Below are 20,319 nucleotides of genomic sequence, written 5' to 3' on the forward strand. Positions count from 1 at the left end.
TCTTTAGTTTTTGTTCTTATATTTTCTTCTTCCTTGTGATTTGTTGACGTCGAAGAGTTGAAGAAATTTTAAGTTTAGGGTTAGGAAGGTCTAGCATTCCTACTCATGAGTCATGGGCATACACCTACACTTTCACATACATATGTATATTTGTTTGTAGTATGTACCTATGTATATTGCATACACATGTGTGTACCGATACATGCACATACATGTACCTATGTATATGGCATACACTCCATCATACACATACATGTACCTATACGCATACACTCAAGGAATTCATTTACTTATACGAACACTTGCATCCCTGATCATAATTACATACGTACAATTAAGCATATATGTTTAAATATATAAAAAAACATGTACTATATGAAAAAATAGAAGGATTGAAAACAATAACTTTTACGTTTAAAGGCAATGTAAAAATAATATGATGGAAAATAGGTTTGAATGTAGATAAACATGTGTCCATATGCATGTTTAAACTCTTCATAATTAGGAGTTCAAGTTTCAGCTCATGTAAGTTTCTAACAACTTCCCCTGGTTCAGAGCAATGTAGTAATTGCATCTATCCCAATTTGTCCAAAAGCTAGAACTTGACGATCATTGAGTACATTGGCACTAGAATGGCCAACATTGGTGATTAGAAATAGTTGTGAAACTACTTCCGACTTTCTTTCGTGAATGTGTCAATGTTGTGGTAGAGAGTACACACGCAAAGCACACAACTCTAGCGCCCTCATTCGGGAAAAGCCAAGTGTAAGTAATCAATGATGAACTATGTATGTCGTGGATGGACAATGGACGGGGTCACTACGTTTGAGAAAAAGTGGATGCACTCATTTAGGATTTGTCACTATCGAGACGGAAAGTTGTAAATATCCAAACGACGATCCGATCGATTGCCGCTTGGGGATTTCTTGTGGCAAATTCACATGGGGAAAACATTGCAAAGTGATGTGCTCGCATCGATCGAAGTTCAATCAAACCTAGGGTCGTACAGCGCAGAACTTTGTTAGGACCTACCTACGAAGAGACGTTCAGTTCCTTAGAAGCTAACAAGCGATTCTACGCATAATCAATGAGAAATGAGGGCCGGACTTGTATCTCCAAAATTGGCGATTCAATGCTATCTCATTGTGCTATACACCCCCCACCTGAGCTCGCGAATCCAATGATGCAGAGTTAATTGTGGTTGCCTTCCATGAGGTTATGTAATTGCATAAATAGCCAAAATGAGAACATAATGAATGAATGCTATCTATCTATCTATCTATCTACATATCTATCTATTTATCTATCTATCTATCTATCTACATATCTATCTATTTATCTATCTTATCTATCTATCTATCTACATATTTATGTAATGAAAGCCCCTGCTTTACAAGTTTTCTTTTATTTTGATAAAAGCTGTTGTATCTTGTTCCCCAAACCAAAAAAACAAAAAAGCAAGTTCCGTTTTTTCTGTTTTACTGCTGCATTTTGGTGCCTCGTCTTTTGTGTTTTATGTATGTATGTCTATATTTATTTACTCTTCGTGATCCGAGCTCCACCAGTTTCTTTTCTTTCTGCTGGTTTGCTTTTGGGCTTTTGGGACTCGAGATTCATCCCCCCCACTCACACCATTGATGATGATGATGATGATGATAATGATGATGATGATGGGGGGGGGGGGGGGGGGGGGGCAGGCACTGCAGGAATCGGGGCCGTTGCAACCATATCTAATCTATGTATGTATGTATATGTTCGTGACATGGCCATGTGCCATGGCCTTCCTCTTCTCTTCAATGTTACCGTTAAGAGCAGGTAGTTGATGGTAATGGTAGAATGAATCAGTAGGTAAGTCAGTTAGAAGCCTTGTCACTTCTGAGTATGGATTATGGTATGTATGTCATAATCATTTCTGCCACTTTCTCTTAGCAATCCATCAGAACAGACCAGACAGATCTTGGATTAGTATTATGTGTGCAGCAGCAGCAGCAGCAGCAGAATCTCTCCTCTTCCATTGCCATGGCTAAGCAGTCTCAGATGGAGCACACACACGCCCTACTTGTCTTCCGCCGGCTATGGCACCTGCTGCTGCCCCTCTTAATCCCTGCCTTCTGCATCCTACATGCCGCCACAGACGCAAATCCCTCTCACATTCTGGCCCATGGCGATGGCGATGGCGGTGCAGCTGCAGCTGCTATTGTGGCGGCCAATAAGCAGCGGAGGCAGGAGGTGGAGGAGGAGATAGCAGACTACGCGCTGAGGAGGCTGAGGCAGGAAGGGCGCGAGGTGAAGACGGGCATGGCTTACGACGTGAACCTGCCGAGCTGGACGGAGCCGTTACGCGGAGCCGTGAAGGGATGCCAGGTCCTGAAGGCGAAGGCCGGGAGCCTGAGACGCAGAGGCCTGCGCTTCAATGGCTTCGATCTTCCACAGGGTGTCCTGCCCGCCCTGCAGAGCAGCGATTCCACTGCTGATGGACTCCTGATTACTGAGGTATATATATACACACACACATTCTCTGTTGAATCTTCCATTTCCTGTAGCAGTACATGAATAATTTGACACACAGTCCATGATGCATTTCTGTGCGCCTGTGTTTTGCTCATTGATCCATCTTCTTCTTCATCCACGCCTTTAGCTCCTCTTGGTTTACCGGCGCATCCATGGCGACCTCAACTTCACCTTCTACACGCTTCCTGCTGGCTACACCTTCCTCAGCTCAGTCGTCGCCATCGCCACCTATACCTACCCAACCAACAGTAGCTTCTTCTCCTCCTCTAATGGCGATCAGCCAGCCCTGAACACAAGCGATCTCACAGAGGTCCAACTGACGGTCTCCAGCCAACAGTCGACTCCTTCCATTGCCATCACCATCACCGTGCCCGATCTTGCAGCAGCAGCAGCAGCAGCAAATCAGAATAACGGCTCAGATATCCACATCTTAGCTGAGCCGCTCTGCGCTTTCTTCTTCCCCAACGGCTCCTTCTCTTTCTCCAACCTCACACAGCCCCCTAATGTTTGCTCTTCCTCCATTCTCACCGACACAGCTCTGGTCCTGGGGCCTGCACCCAATTCCTCCACAACCACAAGGCACTCAGCTCCATCTCCAGATTCGGCTGCTCCAGGGGATAAATCAGAAGCTCCCATTACTGACAATCATCATCCATCTGGTATTGTAGGAGGTGTAAGACTGCCACCGGAGGCTTCGCCCCAAGCTGGAGCTGCGCAGCACCATGACCAGCACCACCACATCATCGTCCTCCTCCTCAGCCTGGGAGGAGGCATCATTGGGCTCCTCATTCTCATCGTGGCTCTGATCGTCTCGTTAGTTTGCTGTTGCAGCCCCGTTCGTTCATCCGACAAACATCCTTTGTCCGAATCAGATCTTCATGACAGCCGAAATCAGAAAACATCGCCCGCCACATATCATTGTCCCAAGCTCCTCCACTGTTTGGATGCAATGACTACTAGTGGTAAGGAGCAGCGCGATGATGAAGACGAAGAGTTCGAAACATCCATGATTACTAGATGGATTGGGCACACCAGGGTGCCCACCGTGCCCGCCCTGAGAACGAAACCCTCAATAGAAGTGGGCAGCCTCCAGTTGCCCTGCAAGCGGTGAGGCAAACCAGAAGCAAATTATGTGAAACATTTGCGGAACATCCTCCATCGTGTTGAAAGATCGATTCGGTGCGGATATATGTAGTAAGCTTGGGAATCTTGGCAATTCATTTTTTCGTGCTGCTGCAGGAAATGGCAAAACATGTGTGGCAAATCTCTTCAAGTTGCCAGAGGGCTTTCGAGCCTTCAGGAACCCCATCAGAGAGAGCTAACGATACAGATATTAGAGGGAAGTAAATCCAGAGAATACCGATTGTATGTATATCCCAAGGTTAGCTAGCTAACTAACATTGTACATCAAAGTGATCATACCATTCTACTTAAATCATTGGCCGTAAGGTGACCTTTCTTGCTGCCACTGTATTGTTGACATATGTATCAAAGTCCTTGTACGCATAAATTCATATGGTATATCTATTTGCCTTGCGGGCTCTTGGGAACATGAATTAAACCATTGGATTGTTCTTTCCTCCAAAGGTGGGTGAACTTGTTATCTAATTGGGTTAGCTTGTCTCTACCAATAGATTAAACAAATTGTGCTCCTTAATTTGCCAAATCTTCTCGTTGGTAGCATCAACAGAGCTAATTTTAAGACGTAAGCTAACCATACTTTTCAAGATTCTGGGTAATTTTCCGTTCTTTCTACAGTTCACAGTTCAAGAGTAGGGTATCGGTTTATGTCAGGGTTAAGCTTAGGGCTAGGGTTAGGGTACTCGTATGCTTTTTCTAGACTATACACCAAGTTTCAATCAAACCATTGCCATACATGATACATGGATGGAGAGCCATCAGTTTTATATCGATAGATAGATACAATGCAAAAAAGAAGAAATGTTATCCCTTCTTAGGGATTGCCCATTCTACACGATTCATTGATCATTCACGATACCCCTTCTTGGGGAATGTGGTTCATCCAAACAGAAAGGAAACACACGGTTGCATGCAACTTGCAATAATTCATTGATCACTCACTATAACCCTCAATAATTCATTGCAACTTTGGAACCATCCATCGATTTAGCTGTGTCAATCTGTTATCAAAAGACATTAACCAATTCGGAATATGCAGGTAAACAAATTCAACCAAGTGTGAGAGTACTCTCCCCAGACGTCTGGCAAACCGGATGTGAAAGTAGAAAAATAGTGGAAACAAAGTCTGCCAAAAGTTAAATTCAGTTTCCAAGATCATGCCCACAAAGCTTTGTGGGGTTCGATAATTTCATCGATTCCAACTGAGCGCAAATTTCAATACAAGTGCCTCCACCTTAAAGTAATAGGTGCTGTTTTAATCGCCTCTCTACCCAATGGAGCGTAAAGTTCAATACAAGCATTTTCACCTCCAATTCATAGTAGTTCTGATTTTCACAGCTTCCTGTCATACATGAATTGAATTCTTTTCCCCGGCTGCAAATTGCAAATTCATAATTGGGGTAGTCAGTGCATTCACTGGAACAAAATTACTGAGCCCAAGATTTAACACACGCCCTTTATTAACCTCAGTACAAAAAACCATGAAATGTTTAAAATTTTGTCGATAGTGTGCATGATTAGTGTTAGTGTTACTTATCATTCTAATTGACATCACTCAAAGATGTGTATCTTAAACCATAGACAAAACTCTGGAAAACGCAAGACAATTGCAGTTCATATGTTAACTAACTGCTTCATTTACTCTATTTAAGTTGTATATGGGTGGTTAGAGAGAGCGAGAGAGAGATAAGTGTGTGAAGGGAACATTCACTGCAAGGGTAAATTCAGAACATGGAGTAAACAGCGGCACAGAAGCATGAGCTGAGGGCACAGCTCAAACATACACGAGCAAAACTGAAAAGCAAAGCTCTTCTGAACTAAAACATTAGGCCTCATCATATTCGCCATCTTCATCGTCATACTCCCCTTCAGGTTCTGCAGTAGCATCCTGATATTGCTGGTACTCAGAAACCAGGTCATTCATGTTGCTCTCGGCTTCGGTGAATTCCATCTCATCCATTCCTTCACCAGTGTACCAATGCAAGAAAGCCTTTCTTCGGAACATAGCCGTAAATTGATCACTCACCCTTCGGAACATTTCCTGGATGGATGTAGAGTTACCAATGAAGGTGCAGGCCATCTTCAGACCGATGGGAGGAATATCACACACACTCGACTTGACATTATTAGGGATCCATTCCACAAAGTAAGAAGAATTCTTATTCTGCACATTGATCATCTGTTCGTCCACCTCCTTGGTGCTCATCTTACCACGGAACATGGCAGATGCAGTGAGATAGCGACCGTGGCGAGGATCAGCAGCGCACATCATGTTCTTAGCATCCCACATCTGTTGTGTGAGCTCAGGCACAGTAAGAGAACGGTATTGCTGGGAGCCACGGGACGTGAGAGGAGCAAATCCAACCATGAAAAAGTGGAGTCGAGGGAATGGGATCAAATTCACAGCAAGCTTTCGCAGATCAGAGTTAAGCTGACCAGGGAATCGAAGACAGCATGTAACACCACTCATAGTAGCAGATATGAGATGGTTCAAATCTCCAACTAAAGAAAAGAAAAGAAAAGAATTAGAATAAGGTATAAGCTCACAAAACTACATGAATATTAGGAAGATAGCTGCTTACAAGTAGGTGTTACGAGCTTCAGGGTTCTGAAGCAAATGTCATACAAAGCCTCGTTATCAAGAACCATGCACTCATCAGCATTCTCCACGAGCTGGTGTACAGAAAGAGTCGCATTGTATGGCTCCACGACTGTGTCTGAAACCTTGGGTGAAGGAAAGACAGAGAATGTGAGCATCATCCTGTCAGGGTATTCTTCTCTGATCTTGGAGATCAGAAGAGTTCCCATACCAGAGCCCGTACCTCCTCCGAGGGAATGGCACACCTGAAACCCTACAGATAATACAACCGAATTCAATATAAACCAACATAGATCCACATGCACAGTCAGAGAAGGACAGTGACAAGCTTTTCTAAACTCTGTCACGTTTGTAGGCTGTGAAATTGCAACTCCCAACATCTTTCACATTCCACGCTTCCAAAATCGGTTGGTATCACAGAGACAAGTCACACATGATCTAAGGCAAGCAAACAAAAGAAGGAATCCACGGGGATAATCAAAACCTGCAGCACCTGCTTCTTTGGAATCAGTTAATCAATTGAAGCAGCAGCGAAGACAAGGTAGGCCTATTTCTCTCTACATACACACTGGGAGACAAGAACGAGTGATTGTAGGCACAGAACATTTGAGGCAGAGAGCATGCAGAAGTACAAAGACGATGTCATAAAGAAACAAAACAGATCAAACATAGAGTGTGCGTGTCCAGGAAAAAGAAGTGGAATTGCAGATCTACGTGCATTGGCATACAATATCAAATCTCCGTGATAAAAAAGGGGGAAAAGAAAGGTCAGGAGAATGAGATATATAGCCTACACCAAAGGAAAAAGCCTAGTAGTACCTTGGAGACAGTCACAGTTTTCTGCTTCCTTGCGGACGACATCGAGGACGGAATCGATGAGCTCGGCGCCTTCGGTGTAGTGGCCCTTGGCCCAGTTGTTTCCAGCGCCAGACTGGCCAAAGACGAAGTTGTCAGGGCGGAAGATCTGGCCATACGCACCGCTGCGAACGCTGTCCATGGTGCCTGGCTCCAGGTCCACCAGCACGGCCCGGGGAACGTAGCGTCCACAGCTAGCTTCGTTGAAGTACACATTGACGCGCTCGAGCTGGCTCTCCGAGTCTTCTGCGCCGCCGCAGTAGGTGCCGGTGGGGTCGATGCCATGCTCGCTGCAGACCAGCTCCCAGAACTTGGCGCCGATCTGGTTGCCGCATTGGCCGGCTTGGATGTGCAGGATCTCACGCATTGCGGCAGGTTGGGAGGGGGGAGCAGAGAAGAGAGGAAGGAGAAAGGAGAATGTGTGGAGAGGCACAGAAGAGAAAGCTAGCGATGGCGATGGCTATGGCGATGGAGGAGGAGGAGAAGAAGAAACCCTAAAAGCTGTAGTAGCCTGCAAACAGACAGAGAGAGATCGTCTGCGCACGCCCTTGATGCCGCTCGCTGGATCGGACGGTGGGTAGGTTCGCGTGTTTTAGTGTTTTTTTTTTAATGAGTATTTTCCCTCTCTTTTTCTCTTACGAGAGAGAGAATGAGAATTTGGAAATTTGGAATGTCAGGTTTCGAACCCAGAACCGATGGTTCAAAAGCTAACACTTTACCCCTAGCTTAATCTATACATATACATAGTACCTAATAACGCTAAAGATATTACAAGCTTTTTTCCTTTGTTGTCCCAAAGAAGATTGCTTATGTAGGTATAGAGGTTGTGTATGCATATGTATATGTGTGATCAAAGTAGACTCGCTCACTAGAGTGTGTAGAGGACTATATGCAAATTTGATGGTCTATGGAAGAGTAGGTACATGAACAAAGGGTCTCAAAAACTAAGCCTTGTTGCCAAAAGCTAATTGTAGAAACTGGATGCATCTACTGAGGACGTGTTGGCCCTACTACAATGTCAAGAATGGCCATAAAGGCTTTGATAGTGTTCGTGCCGTGACTACTTGCCATTATACCATGTGAATGTAATACCCCCTTTTCTAAATGGGCATCTTAAGGAGTGCCCCATGTTTGTGGCACACGCCCACTATGATTCAAGAGGATATATTTTGGGGTTATTCATGGCTTTATATGGGTTAAAACGTGCATCGAGGGCTTGAATTGGGTGGATGGATGCATTTCTCACCCGACGTCTTCTGCATACACTGCACAATATTGGAACTAGAAGAGGAGAGTAGTTGAAGGTATAGCAAGCCAAAGCATAGTTCGTCATTCAACAAATGTTGTGAATGCATAATACAACCAAACCACATATACTCATAACCGGGGCAAGTTTCAAACATTGATGTAATCAATTAGGTGTTATAATTAGTAAACCCAAGTCGTACAATAGACTCGTAATTAAGGGCAAGGGTTGTAGTCGACCAATCTATGACCCATAGGAACACCTTTAACATGGCACAATCATATGGCATATACACAATAGCAATTGTCTACATATAAATGCTAGAGAATAATGTAACATTGAGAGTGAACCTAGAGGTCAACCTTGGTATTCCCACAACTACTAGTAGAGTGATGCTCCTAGTTATGTTACTAGTAGAGTGAAACTCCATATAAGACGACGTTAGACGTTTCTATATTCCACAAATCCTTCACAATAAGCACCACAATATACTATTTATATAGGTATATACCTAGCAACATACTCGAATGTCTTAGATATAGTCTAGGTGTCTTAACATAGAAGTAGTACGGGGAGATATGAACAAAAATGGTCCTCAAAATTCAAACAACTTAGGGGTACATTTTTAGTTGGCAAAACATGTTTCTTTATCCAAAGAAGATTAAATATTTATGTTAATGGTTGAGAATCAATCCCAACTTCCCCAATGAAATGGCTTTCGCACTAGCAATGGACACTAGGCTAGCAATAGAAGAAAGGGCAGTAGCCCTAGGTTAGTTGGTATTTAAACCAACCATTTGTAACTTAGTTATTGTTGGATGTATTTCCTTTTGTCTAATACAACTGCTTGTTCTCTAAGTTCCTTGTCTCTCCCCCCCTCTCTCAGCTTTGTCTTACACACACACACACACCGAGTTCCTTTCGCCACACAAGATCACCTACACTCTCCGCTTCTTTCCATGGTATCAGAGCATGTGGTTTTCTGAACGAGCTTATTCAACTGTGTTGTGCCTCACGCTGACGACCAAAATAGAATCGGCTCAACCCCAAAGAAGAAAAAAAGGCCACTATGAACACTCAGATGGGAATCGCTCTTCCTACAGAGAAGCTTTACAAGACAAACTTCGCATATTGGGAGTACAAGATGCACCAATACATTGTCGATCAAGGATATTAGAGTTATATTGACGGAGTTGAAGAAACACAACCTAACCCAACACATGTCGACTACCCAACATAGGAGCAAGCGGTCAGTCGTGTGTTGTATCGTCTAGCATCGTGCGTTCATGATCACATGGTCGGTTACATTCGAGAGGCAAAAATGCCAAAAGAAGCTTGGGGCAAGCTCAAGAACGTTTTCGCAACCAACACAACCACATGCAAGCTTCAACTCTAACAGGAGTTGAACAATATACAACAAAGGGATATGTTGATCGCCAGCTATATACCTTGAAGATCAAGGAGTTGTGTGATGTCCTCCAATTGATTAACATCATCGTTGATGATGATGAAATGGTGCAAATATGCCTTGACGGCTTAGCACCACGATTCGACATGATTAGATCGGCCATCCTTGTAGGGAGTATCCTCCCTCCTTTTTCGACCTTCAGTCAATACTATTGGTCGAAGAAAATCACATCCAACAAAGGAGCAATGTGCCCGATGGTCAGATGCTCTACTCCCAATCAAAGAAGGAAAAGGGAGGAGGATTCAACCGAGGAAACAAAGGCCAATTCAGACGAGGTCAACAGGGTCAGTTGACCCGAGAACGCAACTCCCACCATTGGCAGGAGGCCAGGAACACTCATAGGGAGTTCAGCATAAGGGGCAACTATCCTGCCAGACCAAGTCACCAAAACAACCCAATCGGATGTAGGTACTGTGGAAAACTCGACCACTACAAAGAGGAGTGTTGAAAGAATAAATTAAAGTCGGTTTCGACCAGCCGACAACTCACGAACTATGCCACTAATTTCAATTATGACGACCATGGCAGATTGTTTGTAATGAGGCATAAAGCACATTCGACACATGGTCCAACCAACACCTCTTTGTTTAGAAAATGTATGGTTTGTCAAATCTAAAGCGTCTAATCACATGATGTCTCACGAAGATTGGTTTTGAGAGTTGAGAAAGCCTGATCGACCCGGCTATGACGAATCTGGGGATGACACAACTCACCCCATTCAACATATCAGAAATGTCCCATTTGGAAACGACGACAAATAAACCTACCTCAAGAACGTCTTGCATGTCCCAACTATCACGAAAAATTTGGTCTCGGTCGGCTAGATTGTCGAACAAGGAATGCAAGTACGATTCAATCATGAAGGGTGCTTTTTCGAGAAAGAAGGTCGACTCATAGCTCGTGGTCGAAGGGAAGGTCGAACATTCATCCTCAAGCCGAACGAGGTGACGTCGGCCATATTTCCAAATGGCCTCAAAGTCGATACCGACTTAAAATTGTGGCACAAGAGAATCATCCACATTAATTTCCAGAAGCTCCAAACCATGCAATCGAAAGGAGTTCTCATTAGACTCCCGAATTTTACAAAAAGAGAGAGAGCTGGTATATGCTAGGCATGCCAATTCGGCAAACAATGTCGACATTCATTCCCGACAAAGAGGAATGTGAGCAAAGGAGTCTTGGACGTAGTCCACTCCGGCATTTGGGGACCGGCATAGACAACCACATTCAACGGATGCCGATATTATATCATGTTTATTGACAACTTCTCCAAGCACACCTGGATCTACCCTATGCGGCAGAAGAGCTAAGTGTTCGAACACTTCCAAAAATTTAAGAATGAAGTCGAAAAAGCTACAAGTCGACATGTCTGATGGCTTTGGTCGGATGGGGGTAAGGAGTATGTTACCGGCTGGCAAAGAAGGCTTAAGGAGGTCCAAACTAGAGTGTGAAAGGAATAGTTATTCGGGAACTGTTGTAATTAGTAGTCTTAATATATATATATATATATATATATATATATATATATTATGTAAGAAGATGTGGACGGACGGACCGGAATCAGTATGCCGATCTGGATCTGGAACGATCCCGTAAAGGTGCCAGTTGGCACCGTTTTGTATTTCGCACCGGAGACCTATATAAAGGTCCGGTTACAATGTAATCAAGAGCGGATAATTAATAAAGCTTATTGTCTTAATCTTCCAGTGTTGATTACCGTTTTGTATTCATTGTTATATCTTATGCGTGTTAATTACGGATGGCTAAGTAATCGATTAAGGTCTAATTTAGCGTTGTGCCGTAAGTCATTCTGCCGTACCACCCTTTGGTGACGTGTCTTAAGTGGACACCCTGTGTTAGGTTGTTGTCCGGCCCTAGCAATAACACAGTTTTTGGCGACCACGATTCCTGCATAATCGCAGTGAACAGCGGCAGGAATGGATGACTAGGCCAACAGACGACCCGGTTACGGAGAGAGCACGAAGACTTGCTGAATGGAGACGACGGCGAGAGGCTTTCCTGCAAGCAGTGGATGAAATCCGAACGGATCAATCATTTTCCAAAGTGATCCGGAAAGTGGCGGAGGAGTCGCTCCGTCTGCAACAAAACGCCTACCCGGACGAAGGAAGCAGCTTAAGCAACCTCCGGATTGGAGTAAAGAGTTTTATGTGTTCGTGGACGCTTCCGATATCGCAATCAACAACGCGCTCATGCAGCATACCGAGCCAAGGTGGTACCGGCCAGTATACTATGCCAGCCGGAAGCTATCCCAAGCAGAACGGAATTATTCTACCACGGAAAGGGAAGCTTTAGGAATGATCTACAGTGTAATAAAATTCAGGCATTATTTATTGGGAAGAAAGTTCTCCTTCCATGTAGATCATTCGACACTCCTCTACCTAGTATCCAAAGCGTCACTTACCGGTAAGATGGCCCGGTGGACTTTGTTGTTGCAAGAGTTCGAATTCGAGATATTCCACCAACCCGACATACAGCATGCGGTAGCAGATTATCTAAGCCAGTTAGATTCCGGGGAGACAGGTGACGGAGTACCGGATGAGTTTCCGGATGCAGAGCTTTTTCGAGTCACCACGGAAACGACAACATATGAAACGGTGGCACAAGAAGATAAGTGGCTAACTAATATGCACCAGTTTCTGAGTACCAAATTGCCTCCGGAGGAGATGAACCGGGACGAGAGAAAACGCCTAGCGGTACAGAGCCGACACTTTTGTTTATTACAGGACACGCTATACCACAAAGGTGCGGACGTGTTGGGAGACAAGTCCCTCCGGATGGGAAGGGAGAAGATCAGTGCTGATGAACAAACCGTATGAGGAGAACCCGACTACGGAGAGCCGGATGGTGCAGACCCGGTATGAACCGGATGAGGAGTACCCGGCTACGGAGAGCCGGATGGTGCAGACTCGGTATGAACCGGATGAGGAGTACCCGTCTCCGGAGAGCCGGATGGTGCAGACCCGATATGAACCGGATGAGGAGTACCTGGCTACGGAGAGCCGGATGGTGCAGACCCGGTATGAACCGGATGAGGAGTACCCGGCTACGGAGAGCCGGATGGTGCAGACCCGGTATGAACCGGATGAGGAGTACCCGGCTACGGAGAGCCGGATGGTGCAGACCCGGTATGAACCGGATGAGGAGTACCCGGCTACAGGGAGCCGGATGGTACAGACCTGGTGAGAACCGGATGAAGAGACATATTCGTAAATATGTTTCTGAGAGTCCATTGAGGCTATATTTGTAAATAGCTGAAAAGTCATATTAGTATAAATATGACTTAGGGCAAACTTTTAACTGTTGTTGTCATTTCTTGTTGGTGCAAGAAGAAGAGAGAGCACGTAACAGTGTACAGAGAGAGAGAGAGAGAGAGAGAGAGAGAGAGAGAAAGAGGTCGTAGCCTCTGTTGTAACCGCCGCCTGTGGCGAAGATCGTGAGCACGAGGTTGCCTCCATGAACTCATTGTTGTACATTCTAGCATAGTGATAGCTTGCAGCCTGTGGGCTGCCGTGGTTTTTCCCTAGTTTGGGGTTCACCAACTGTGTCGAGCCCTTCGGCTCCGGATCGTTGCGTGAGTCGGGTGGGAACCGCTGAGGTTTTGGACTAGGAGGAAGAGGAATACAACTTAAGGCTAGTTATGAATAATAGGAAGAGAAGTAAGATAGTAATCTCGTGAATCCCACGAGTTTAGTGTATTTTAAAACAATATTTAGATTATAAGAGTAATTTAGATGGCAAAATTCGTGAATCCCACGAATATATTAGATTGATCAATTCTTCTATATTAATCAACAACCTTATACATATTTCTCTCCTCATATAAAGATGGAAGAGGCTAAGCATGGCTTCATGCTTTTTCACCTAAAGTGTCCATGCACACTAAATGTGCATGTGATGCTTTGTCATTTCCTAAATATAGGGCTCATGCACGCTAGATGTGCATGAGTCACTTTTAATGGCACGTGTAAATAAAATATTCACACTCTAAAGAATACATGATTTTTACCTTTTAATAAAGGTATGTGTAAATAAAGGTCTTATATGTATTAAATCTATATTTATAACACTAAAGATAAGTTATTACAATGGTAAAGTTGGGGTTTATCTACGTGGAGGTGTATGGTTCAAATCTTGCCTTATGCACGTGATAAATTCTTTTGATATATTATTTATTTATTTATATGTATCTAAAATCGGATATATTATTTTATGGTTTTCACGTAGTGTGTGGAATACACTACGACAACGTAAACATCCTGTGCCCTCGTTTCTTCTTCGTGTCGTGTGTTATTTCCCGTTCTTTCTATGTATGATCCTAAGCTCAGTTGTGGCCGAGCGTTGCGTATAGCAGAGCGTTTTAGTTCCTGTCAGGACGGTATTTGGCGACGAGCAATGCGCAGCGATGAGAAGGAGGTAATACTACGAGAGGCACACTACGAAGTCGCCGGAGGCCATTATGCCGGAGATGCGACGGCAAGGAAAGTATGGCAAAGTGGCCTATGGTGGCCGACCACATTGAAAGATGCAGTCCGGTATGCGAAGGAGTGTGATCTTTGCCAACGAATGGGTCAGCCAACGGAACAAGCTCGGATGCCACGCCAGCCAGTCCTACCATTAGAACCATTCCAGAAATGGGGGCTGGATTTCGTCGGGCCATTTAAACCACCGGCAATGAGAACCAGCAACCGGTACATGATCGTCGCGATGGATTACTGCACTAAGTGGGTGGAAGCAAAAGCCCTACGAAACAACATCGCGGCGTCAACGACGAAATTCTTATACGAATGTATTTGGTGCCGGTACGGATGCCCCATACAGCTAATAAGCGACCAAGCAGGGCACTTTCTTGGACAGGTAGTAGAAAGTTTAACGACGTTCTATTCAGTAGTACATAAACGAAGCACACCGTACTATCTGCAAGCAAATGGGTTAGCTGAGTCGACGAACAAAACGCTCCAGAATATCCTCCGGAAGATCATCAATGAAAATCGGACAAATTGGGATACGAAGCTGCATAGTGCGCTCTAGGCTTACCGAACAACGTACAAAACAAGCATCCAAACAACACCGTTTCGGTTAGCATTCGGATTGGAGGCAGTCATGCCGGTCGAGTTCTAGATACCAAGCTTACGGATTCAGATTCATGAACGATTGAACGAGAAGGAATCGGAGGCAATTCGGTTAAAGGCTCTGTGCGAACTGGAAGAACACCGATTGGTGAGCATTATGCACCTAGAATTGGAACAACGGAGACGGAAAGCATTTGTAGATCGGCACTGGAAGGGAAACGAAAAGATGTTCGGGACTGGCAAGCCGGTACTCGTGTTCCAGACCCGGATGGGCAAAATGCCAAGTAAACTACGGTTTAGATGGACCAGACCATATTGGATCGCATGCGAGTTCAATGGGTCCTACCAGTTGGGGACACTTGCCGGAAAAGTGTTGGGCAAATGGGTCAACGGATTTAGACTAAAACCATACAAAGGACCTATGCCTAAGAACCCATTTGAACGAAAGGCCGCCACCGAATCAGACGCCGGCAGGCCAACCATAACGGCAACCGGTGAAGACTGTTACCGGCCGACGAAGGAGTCCAGAGTGTGAAATGGGGAGTTATTTAATTAGTAGGAATGGTTGTAAGTAAGCTATGAGTGTGGACGGACGAACCGGAATCGGCATGCCGTTCCGGATCCGGACCGATCCCGAACAGGTGCGGATGGCACCGTTTTGTAATACAGATCGGAAACCTATTTAAAGGCCCGGATACAATGTAATGAATAACGGTTAATTAATAAAGCTTAGTGTTGTTATCTCTTTGTGTTAATTGCCGTTCTGCATTCATTGTTAGATCTTACGCGTGTGATTATTAAAGACGATCATGCTAAGTAACCTAATTAAGTCGGATTAATCGTTGAGTCTAATCCTGTTGCCGTAACACCCCTTTGGTGAAGTGTCTTCCGTAGACACCCTGTGTTAGGCCATTGTCTGGCCCTAAGAGTTAACACAGTTTTTGGCGACCACGATTCCTGTTTTGCAGCGAACGACGGCACGGATGGATGACTAGATCAACGCACGACCTGGTTACAGATTGAACTAGACGCCTTGCCGAAAGGCAAAGGAGACGTGAGGCTTTCCAGCAAGCGGCGCAGGAAATTAGAGCGGATCGCTCGTTTTCTAACGTAATCCGGAGAGTAGCGGAGGACTCCCTCTGGTTACAGCAAACATCGCACCCGGACGACGACAGCAGCCTAAGCAACCTCTAGGAAACCGAATCCCTTCTCCAGGTGTTGGCAAACGGAGAAGGTGAAGCAGAAGCCTTTTCAGCGTATGAATTGGACTCTGAAGGGGAATACAACGTGCACACGAACTACCGTCGCAGCAACGAAACCCCGGGCGGATCGGAGGACGAAGGATCAGATACCTTACCGACACCGCAACCGGAAGTGCTAACGTTGGAACCCCCTGAACCAACAGAGGAAGAGTGACCTCCGACACCGGAAGTCGAAGAGGAGAGGCCTTCGTCACCAAAAGAAGAGGACAAACCACCGATGCCGGAAACAAATCGGGAAGGACCACTGACGCCGGAGAAAATCCCGGAACGAGCACCAACATTGCCAGCCCGCGCATCGATATTGGACGACGACATGCCGTTCCAGTACTCCAAATATAGAGATGATCCGGACGCGGAAGCTCATGTGCACGCCTTTGAACAGACATGGGAAGCCAACCATGTGTCCCAGCAATTGACCTCGGATGAAGAGGAACGCTCTAAGATAGCGGAATTTGGCGTCACATTGGAGGGACCGGCAGCAAGATGGCGCCGGACGCAGGACCCATCTACCATCAACACCTTTGCAGATTTTAAAGCTAAATTCTTGCATTTTTTCCAAAAGGAGGTGGGCCAGACCGTAATGGTAGGCTTATTTTATACCATCCGACAGGAAGCAGGGGAGAGCATTCCCCAGTTTGTCATCCGGTTTCAACGGATGCATAGTCAGCTTGCCCGCGCACCCCCCGAGGAGGAATTACGGACTATATTCCTAAACGCGCTCCGGGAACCCCTACGCACGGTTTGCACGGTAATTGATTTCCGCACAAGTACCATCGACCAGGTCATTGACCGGGTGACAGAGATGGAAAAGACAAGCTCCTAGCTCACATTGGGAGCACTTCAACGGGCGTTACCGTCCGATGAAGACCTCCGGTTTCGGCAAGCAATACAGTGCACAACATGCTTGAATTCCGGACACTCAGCTCTAGAATGCACTATGAGGACGCAATGTGTAATCTGTCAATCCAAGGGCCATACGACGGATAGGTGCGAGTATAATCTATTGAACCGGCAAGCACCGCCCATCCGACAAATTGAGCCATGCAGCAACCAAGATGAAGAAGAGGAACGCTGGCGGCGAATGGACCGCGACCGACCGGCACAGGATGTCCGGTATGGCGATCGACGGGAGAATGATGTCCGGTACGGTGATCGGCGGGATAACTATGACCGGCATGATCGATATCGGGATTACAATAGACGATACGAACATTACGACCGGGAGCACTCCCCCGGGTATCGTCAGCAACGGGAGGAATACAGCAGATATAACGGGCAACCCCGTCAAGAGTACCGCAATAAGAAGAGCTATAACAAAAAACGGCATTTCAAAAAAGGCGGCTACCCACGGGATCCGGAACAAGGAGCTTTAAGCAGCCAACTGGCCCAAAACCCCACGCGTACCATAGGACCTGCCTCGGGTACAACAGACAATGCCGAATCCAGCAATACCCGGAAAGCCTACAGCTACTATTGCCGACAGGAAGGCCATTATAGTAATCAATGCCCGGTGAAGAGCTATGAAAAACGACCGGCAGTAAATATGGTAGTCCCTGAGGTGGCAGATCTGCAGCAGGTGACCACAAGGTCGAAGGGCATGGCCAAGGAATGGGAGACGCAGGAGACCATCCGGAAGCAAGCGACGGAATGGGTGAAGAAAGCAAACGAACAGAATGTCACAGACTTACAGCGGCAAAAGCAGAACACCGTAGGGCTTGTCGGCGGCAGTCACTCCGAGAATGAGACATGGTAGGTGTTGCAAGAATGCCAGATTATGCTGCCACTAGGAAGACTCCTGCAACTCGTGCCAAGATTCACGGAAGGACTGAAGACGGCCATGACGGCAGGAGAATCATCACCGGCACCGGTACTCTTCTCGAATCCGGAGGAGGGACCAACGGTGGTGGACACCAACAGTCCAGTAATCACTGCCATTGTAAAAGGGATAGAGCTCCCCGACACAGTTATATACGAAGGCTCTGGGGTGAATGTAATAAGCCTCCGAACGTGTGATGCCCTAGGAATCCACGAGTGGGAGCCGTGTCCGTTCTGGTTACGGATGGCCGAGCTCCAGCAGGAAGTTGATCGGGCCGCGACGACGATCGCCGACGAACGTGCGGAAAATACAAGACGGTTGGACGAGGCGGAGAAGGTCCGGATGGAGCTCCAGAGGCAACAGCAGGAAGAAAAGGAGAGAGCGTCAACGGTATTGCAGAAATTACAAAGCACATATCAAAGGCAATTGACGCATTACAAGGAGCAGGCAGAAGACAACGTCAAAATCATCAAGCAACTGAAGGAGGAACGGCAAGCGGCGGAAACCAAATTGCAATTGGGAACGGGCCGGATCCAGTCCATCCTTCGGGCATGGCTGAATAAGACAAAACACTTGATTGACGAAAGCTCCGTAAGATGGTGGACAAAGTGGGCACAAAACGTGGCGGAACTCCAATTGCTACGGGCAGAGGTGGCAAACTGGCGGAAGGAAGGAGATGATTGTTATACGTTGACTTCTGAGGACTTCACCGCCATACGGGACGAGCTGGCCGACGACTTCCAAGTCCTGGCGGATGAACAGCTGGCGCAGGTCCGGCAACTCGTAGCTCAACTAGACGATGATAGGCTGGACGCTCAAATCCAGTTTGAAAGCTACGAGCGGTCCCGGGTTCGGGAAGAAAAAGCACGGGCAGCGGCAACGATTAACCTTAGTGATGAGGAACCGTCGCCGGCCGAGGGCCAGTCCGGAACCAGTCAACCGGAGACCACTACGACGGAGGGAGCAACGACGGAGACACCGGTGTCAGAGCAACAAACGGAGAAGCTGCCGCAGCAGCCACCAACGGACCCGTCGCAGCAGACATCAACAGAGCAGCAACAACAACAACAACCAATTCCAGATGAACCATTGGAGACTCTCGAACAAAGCATTCTGGATATTTTGGACGAAGAATAGCAAGGGTCGGTTGTGGATTCGACGTACAAGGTACTGTCCCACGGGCGTGCCATGTGTTACCGGTCGGAATGGTTGTAGTTATTTAATTAGTAGGAATGGTTGTAAGTAAGCTATGAGTGTGGACGGACGGACCGGAATCGGTATGCCGTTCCGGATCCGGACCGATCCCGTACAGATGCGGATGGCACCGTTTTGTAATACAGATCGGAAACCTATTTAAAGGCCCGGATACAATGTAATGAATAACGGTTAATTAATAAAGCTTAGTGTTGTTATCTCTCTGTGTTAATTGCCATTCTGCATGCATTGTTAGATCTTACGCGTGTGATTATTAAAGACGATCATGCTAAGTAACCTAATTAAGTCGGATTAATCGTTGAGTCTAATCATGTTGCCGTAACACCCCTTTGGTGAAGTGTCTTCCGTAGACACCCTATGTTTGGCCATTGTCTGGCCCTAAGAGTTAACACAGTTTTTGGCGGCTACCACCAAGCCAATAAGGAGGAGCATGAGCCGGCAACCGAGGAGAGCAGAACGACGACAAACCGTCAAGAGGCCGATAAGTTGCACGCTTCGGGCAAAGGTCCGACAGGATCGGAGAAAAACTAACCCACACAAGTAAGTTATAAAAAATAAAATAAAATAAAATAAAAAATACTTCGGCGAGTACTCTCTAGCCAACAAGGGCTACAGGACACAGGGCGGCAAAGATATGCTATTCCGCGAAATTGCCCGTGTGCTCCATGAGTTCGGCCACGTGTACCCTCGACCCCCCGTCATGCCTCAGAACCGAGCAGGCTTGATCATCGCAACGTACGAAGGGGTCAAGGTGGATTGGTCGGTGCTGATCGCCGACGGGCTGTGTACGATGATTGATATAGTAAGAGGAAAGGACGGCAAGGAAGGCCGGAAAATATGGCATGCGGTGACACAATGGCTCACCCTGTTGGCACCACCGGTCGAGCCCGTGCAAACCAAGAAGCGGGGAAGAGCAACAGACGGCACCCCGAAACCTGCTTCGAAACGACAACAATTGTTGGCCTCCGAGGCCACTAAGGGGAAGACTGTCGATGCAGAAAAGGCGGTGAAGGAGTGCGCCAGCCAGAAGCGGTCGACGGATGCAAGTGAGGAGACACCGGCACGGCCCCTGAAGAGCTCACTCCACCGACCGGTGCAACAGGAAACGGACACCCTG

At 46.4% G+C, this 20,319-nt stretch overlaps 2 protein-coding genes across 2 annotated transcripts; one reads left to right on the forward strand and one right to left on the reverse strand.

Moving 5' to 3' along the window:
• The first annotated feature begins 1,871 nt into the window (after positions 1-1,871).
• LOC147857502 (uncharacterized) lies at positions 1,872-4,047 on the forward strand. The gene is made up of 2 exons (XM_087326723.1): positions 1,872-2,493; positions 2,639-4,047. The coding sequence occupies exons 1-2, from the start codon at positions 2,020-2,022 to the stop codon at positions 3,620-3,622; spliced, it is 1,458 nt and encodes a 485-aa protein (XP_087182849.1). The 5' UTR covers positions 1,872-2,019; the 3' UTR covers positions 3,623-4,047.
• A 1,217-nt stretch (positions 4,048-5,264) lies between these two features.
• On the reverse strand, positions 5,265-7,539 carry LOC147857503 (tubulin beta-1 chain-like). Its single transcript, XM_087327076.1, has 3 exons — positions 7,070-7,539; positions 6,234-6,503; positions 5,265-6,153 (listed from the first exon to the last, which is right to left on the reverse strand). Exons 1-3 carry the CDS (start codon positions 7,470-7,472, stop codon positions 5,477-5,479), a joined length of 1,350 nt encoding a protein of 449 aa, XP_087183202.1. The 5' UTR covers positions 7,473-7,539; the 3' UTR covers positions 5,265-5,476.
• Positions 7,540-20,319: the final 12,780 nt, after the last annotated feature.

This window comes from Azolla caroliniana, unplaced genomic scaffold, assembly GCF_043228905.1.
Source record: "Azolla caroliniana isolate FFs.n. ecotype wild unplaced genomic scaffold, voAzoCaro1.0.p SCAF_11, whole genome shotgun sequence".
NCBI lineage: Eukaryota > Viridiplantae > Streptophyta > Polypodiopsida > Salviniales > Salviniaceae > Azolla > Azolla caroliniana.

Bases quoted from the DNA above. Each gene is read 5' to 3' on its own strand.
- LOC147857502 (XM_087326723.1), top strand. From the start codon at position 2,020: ATGGCTAAGCAGTCTCAGATGGAGCACACACACGCCCTACTTGTCTTC. The intron at 2,494-2,638 runs GTATATATATAC...CCACGCCTTTAG, and splicing joins ATGGACTCCTGATTACTGAG to CTCCTCTTGGTTTACCGGCG.
- LOC147857503 (XM_087327076.1), bottom strand. From the start codon at position 7,472: ATGCGTGAGATCCTGCACATCCAAGCCGGCCAATGCGGCAACCAGATC. The intron at 6,504-7,069 runs GTACTACTAGGC...TATTATCTGTAG, and splicing joins AAACTGTGACTGTCTCCAAG to GGTTTCAGGTGTGCCATTCC. The intron at 6,154-6,233 runs GTAAGCAGCTAT...TCTTTTCTTTAG, and splicing joins GAAGCTCGTAACACCTACTT to TTGGAGATTTGAACCATCTC.